The sequence below is a fragment of the Ursus maritimus genome, unplaced genomic scaffold (assembly GCF_017311325.1).
Source record: "Ursus maritimus isolate PB19 unplaced genomic scaffold, ASM1731132v1 scaffold_19, whole genome shotgun sequence".
NCBI classification, from domain to species: Eukaryota; Metazoa; Chordata; class Mammalia; order Carnivora; family Ursidae; genus Ursus; species Ursus maritimus.
In genome coordinates, this window is record NW_024424341.1 from 1,272,610 (window position 1) to 1,277,607 (window position 4,998).

Genomic DNA, 4,998 nt, shown 5'->3' on the forward strand with positions numbered 1-4,998 from the left:
TGCTTGGGTGTGGCCACCCCGTCCTGACGTGACCCACGTACTTCCCACGGTACCAGCTCGGCACACTGGGGTGGGGGCCGCCATCCCTCACATCCCCACGTAGCCCCCACAGGTGCCAGGCTACCCCCAGCTCAGGATTTGGCTCCCGATGGCCGCATGGGTGCTGTGGGGCCCAGTGCCCCTTCCCCTGCCCACCGTCCCCTGGTGCCTGTCGACTGCCTCATTGTCCCTTCCCTCCCCACTAGCCTTGGCAAGCACAGGGCTTCGCCGTCCGGTTGGCTGGCCAGTATGCAGTCCTTCCCTTTGGTATCTGGTGGCCAACCCAGAGCTTCTGGTAGCATCCTGGACGGCAGCAGCAGCAGAGGGCCCACCAGGGCAGTGCCCGCTCCCGGGTGCCCCACGTGGGTCCAGAGAGGTCTGCAGGGTGTGCTGAGGCATCAGACCGACCGGGGGTTAGGTCCAGCACTTAGGGCCACTAACTACGTGGCCTACGGGCGCGCTCCCGACGGCGGTGGCCGTGAGGCTGTCGGCGCCCCGGGCACAGCCAGCACCCGAAGGGCGGCCCTGTGCGCGCCCCCACCCCCCCAGGCCCCCCGAGCTCAGAGAACCAGGCCGCTGCGCTACTGTGCTCCTCAAACTGAACTTCTTTATTAAGTGCCAAGGGTCCGGGCAGGTGCTGTCCGCGGCAGCCCCCACACCGAGGCCTGCGCCCGGCGCGCCCCGGCCCGCGGCCCGGGCTGTAGTGTGGCGGCCGCTCACTTGACGTGCTCGGCCGCGTGCGAGGAGCAGTAATACTTCTTGTGGGCGATGAAGGTGGACAGGCTGCTGAACTTGATGTTGCACAGGCGGCAGTACCGGTGGCTGCCGGGCGGCGCGGGCGCCGGCGCCCCCTTGCCGGGGGTCTGGACGCCCTTGTCCGAGTGGGAAGGGGGTGTCGGCGGGGGTGGCAGCACCGCCTCGGGGCTCGGGGACGGCGGCGGGCCGGGCCGGGGGCTGCCGTCGGCCGCACCGGGGGCCGGCTCCCGTGGCTCCTGGCCGTTGAGGCCATCGCGGGGGGCGGCGGGCGAGGGCGGTCGGGCGCCGGGGCCGGCGGGGGGCTGGCCCAGCAGCAGGCCGTGCGCCAGGCGGAAGTGCTCGATGAGGTCGCCGCGGACCACGCCGCTAAGGGCGGGCAGGCACGACGCGGCGCCGGCGGCGGCCTCGGCGGGCGCGCGCAGGAGGCGCGGGGCGGCGGGGCACGAGAACTTCTTGTGCGCCAGGTAGGCCTCGAGGCTGTGGAAGCTCACGCGGCAGGCCGTGCACTCGTGGTAGTCTGCCAGCGCGGGCAGGCCGGGGGCGGGCGCCGGTGCCTGCCGCCGCGGCTTCTTGCTCAGGTCGATGGGGCCTTCGACCGCTTCGGGCCCGCTGCTTCCGCTTCCGCTTCCGCTTCCGGGCCGGGGCGACGGCGACTTGGGAGGCTCGGGGGCGGGGCCGAGCGGCGCGGGGGCGGGGCCGGGAGGCGGAGCCTGCCCGGCACGAAGCCGTGCACAGCTTTGCGGCGCTCGCGCGCGCGCATGGCGCGCGACGGGTGCTCGGGGAGTACGTGGCGTGCCGGGGTCCGGCGGTCGCGGCGGCGCGGCGGCGTCGACGCCGAGGCGCAGTAGTAGCGCTTGTGCACCGTGTAGGTCTCGTGGCGGCTGAAGCGGATGTTGCAGGCCTCGCACAGCGTCCGGCGGGGGTCGTCGTTGTCGTCCGCCCCGCTGCCCGGGCTCGGGCTGCCCGGGCTGCCCTCCTGGCCCCGGCCCCGGCCGCCCCCTTCGGCCTCGCCCTCGGCCTCGGGTGTGGCTGCGCTCCCTGCCTCGTCCTCGCGCGCCCCAGAGCCTGGCGATGCGCGCCCCGTGTCGGCCTCGGGGGGCGGTGGGCCGGGGGGCGCGCGGTTGGGGGCCGGGGGCACCTTAGCCCTGCGCGCTGGGGGCGCGTCGTCGGGCGGGCGGCGGCCAGAGCAGTAGAGGCGTTTGTGCACATAGAAGTTGTTGACGTTGTTGAAGGTGATGTCGCACTCGAAGCACGTGGCGCCCTTGGGGGCCCCCGCGAAGAGGCCAGCCTGGGCCCCAGCGCCCGCCTGCAGCCGGCTGTGCACCAGCTCGGACATTTTGGCCAGTATCTCTGAGGCCGGGGGCGCCGCGGGGAACTGAGGCAGGAAGAGGGCCCCGGCCGCCAGCCCCAGCTCACCCGGGCCAGGGCTGGAGCCGGGTGTGGGGCTGGACAGCTCGGCCTTCACCCTGGCGGGAGTGGGGCTGCGCGGTGAGGGTGTCCGCGATGCGGTCGGGGGCCCTGGCTCTGCCTCGGACTCCTCAGTTGCAGCCTCCGTCTTGATGGGCCGGGGCGCCGCCGGGGGCTCGCTGCTGCCCCCGTTCTGGGGGGCGGGTTTGGCTTCTCCATTGGTGGCCTCGGCCAGGGCTTTCCTGTCCAGTCCTGGCGATGGGGTGGGCGCCAGGCCCAGGTCGGCAGAAGCCAGAGAGCTGTGCAGGGTGGTGTGCTGCTGGAAGCTGGCTAGACTGTCTGCAGGGAGACCCCAGGGGCCACCCTTCAGGGCTGGTGCAGGACCTACCTGGGCCAGACCTGAGGGAGGGGTAGGGCGGGAAGGGGAGAGCTGGACTGGGCAGAGGTGGTGGAGGGCCAAGATTGAAATTCACCCCTGGTTGCCATTAGGACAACCCCCCCCCCCAGTGCTCATGGGGAGCCCAGGGCCTCACCTGGGGGGAGCTTGGCAGTGGGGTGGCAGGCCCCTGGGGAGTACATCTCAGCCTTGGAGCCTGGCTGGCAGACCATGTGGCTGGTCACCAGGTGGCTGTACAGGATGTCCCTTGTGGTGGAGATGAAGCCACAGCTGTGGCAGACACCTGCAGGCAGGCTATGCAGTCAGGACCCTGGGGTGGGGTGCCCCCCCCCCCCGGCCCCTTCCCAGCCCCCACCTACCGCTCAGCGTGTCTGTGTGCACCTTGAGGTGCCGCTCACAGTTGGCCTTGGTGGTAAAGGCCGACAGGCAGATCAGACATACAAAGGGGCGTTCTCCTGGAACACAGGGCTGAGTGAGGGGTGGGCTCCTGGAGCCCAGCTGGCCAAGGACCTGTGNCATGGGGGGGGGGGTCTGTTTAAACCCTGCCTCCTCTGCCCCTTGTCTCCCGGGACTGTGGCCGTTCCGATGAGCACAGGTGGGCCGTGTACCTGGGGAGCATTGTGAGGTGCGGTAGGAGGACCACGTGGGCGTCCCTGTGGCAGGGCGGGCCCCCCACTGCACATGAGGGCTCGGGGAGGGGGCCTGGGGCCTCACCGCTGTGGCTGCGCATGTGGATCTCCAGGGAGCTGGCGCTGGGGCAGCTCTTGCGGCACTGGGGGAAGGGGCAGACGCGCTCGTTGGGGTAAGTCTCCTTGGGCTTCTCGTCGGCGGCAGCTGTGGCCGTGGAGCCGGTGCTCTGGCGGCTGGCACAGTAGTAGAGCAGGTGGGCTTGCAGGTTCCGCTCGCTTCGGTACCAGATGCCACAGTCTTTGCAGGGGAAGACGTCTTCTGTGGGGTGAGAGGTGGGCGCGGGCTGAGGGGGCACCCGGCGGTGCAGGGGATCTGCTCACGGCCGGGAGCCTCCAACAATGGAGGGCTTCGTGCTGACGGCCCCTGACTTCCTGAGGAGGGAGGTTTGTGAATGGGGCCTTCTCTCCTGGTCGCTGCTGTTCAGGCTCATTTGTCCCTTTATAAATCTGGGTTCTCTTTCTGTAGCTCTCCAGGATGGTATGGGACCGCCTGGATGGGTCTCTGAGGAATCCCCCAGGCTGGCCCCCATGCTGCCTCCCAATAGGGAGCCTCAGCGGGTGCCCGCAGACACCCGAGGGAGGCAGGCTGGGCCTCCGCGATGTTGCCTGTGTGTCTCGGCAGGGGCGGCCCCGTGTCGGTGAGGGCAGGCAGGTACGTGCCGGTGATCGCGTGCTGTGAGGGGGCGTGAGGGACGGCGTGGATCTGCGCCCCTGTGGAGGACATTCGTGTGTGTCGTGAGCAGGTCGGAGTGGCCAGGTGAAGCACGTGGGCAGGAGGACGAGCGTGGAGCGTGGCTCTGGGCGGCCCCGGTGGGGGGTGAGGCTGGGGCTGCACAGGAAGAGGAGCCCTCCGTCTCCCCCCACCCTCCCTCCCTCCAGGGGTTGCACATCAGTTACTAATGGGTCAAAGTGGCATAATCTAGCGTATTTATCTCAGGTGACTTCGGTTTGTAGGAGCTTGGATTGCAGGGGGGGTTTGCCGGCTGGTGAGAGTGTCTCTGACGGGTGGTTCTCAGGGCCTCTGTAGCAGGATGTTGAGGGATGCTGTTTGCCTCTGCTCCATGGCCTGCCGCCCCTTGGCTGAGACAGGGCAGGGGGTGGACTTGTTCTGGGCCCTGGGATGTGTCCGGGCTCTAGTGCAGGTTAGGACCTGTTTCTCAGCCCGGCGTCGCTGAGGGTTATGCTGGGTCCACCGTTATGGCAGAGGGGGTCTTCCTCCCTCTCACGCTGCCTTTGGGGCTTCCAGGCAGCTCTGCTCTCTGCTGAGGTGCAGAGCCAGGATCGGAATCTGCAAGGCCCTTGGTGGGTATGTTTCTGTACCTTTGGGACTGGGGCTGGGAATGGTGCTGCTGGCTGTGGGTGGGGAGAGGAGCGGGGAGCGGGGAGCGGGGGGGCGCCGCAGAGGCCCGTTCAAGCCCTGGCGGAAGGCCTGAGGTTTACTTTGGATGGTCATGGTCCCTCTGCCCCAGGGCTGACCATGGCCGCGTCCTGGGGTGCAGGTACCCTGCAGATGCCTGGCGTTACCACGAGTCCATTGCACAGGTAAGAAAACAGAGGCCCAGACAGGTTGAGTCTCAAGAATTAAACCAGGTATGATGGATTCTGTATTCGGGCTTTTCTAGCCCCGGAGGCGGAGAGGCCCGTGCTAGGGGGAGGGGGGAGGCATACGCAGGGGGTGTAGCCCACGATCAACACTTCTTCGGGGGAGGT

At 69.1% G+C, this 4,998-nt stretch overlaps 1 protein-coding gene across 1 annotated transcript in view; it reads right to left on the minus strand.

Annotated features, from left to right (window-relative positions):
- Nucleotides 1-628: 628 nt before the first annotated feature.
- ZFPM1 (zinc finger protein, FOG family member 1) overlaps nt 629-4,998 on the minus strand; it is a 48,342-nt gene continuing 43,972 nt past the window's right edge. The window contains 3 exon segments of the mRNA XM_040633175.1: nt 629-1,606; nt 1,609-2,541; nt 2,736-2,882. Coding sequence (XP_040489109.1) covers nt 756-1,606; nt 1,609-2,541; nt 2,736-2,882 — 1,931 coding nt within the window. The 3' untranslated portion in view covers nt 629-755.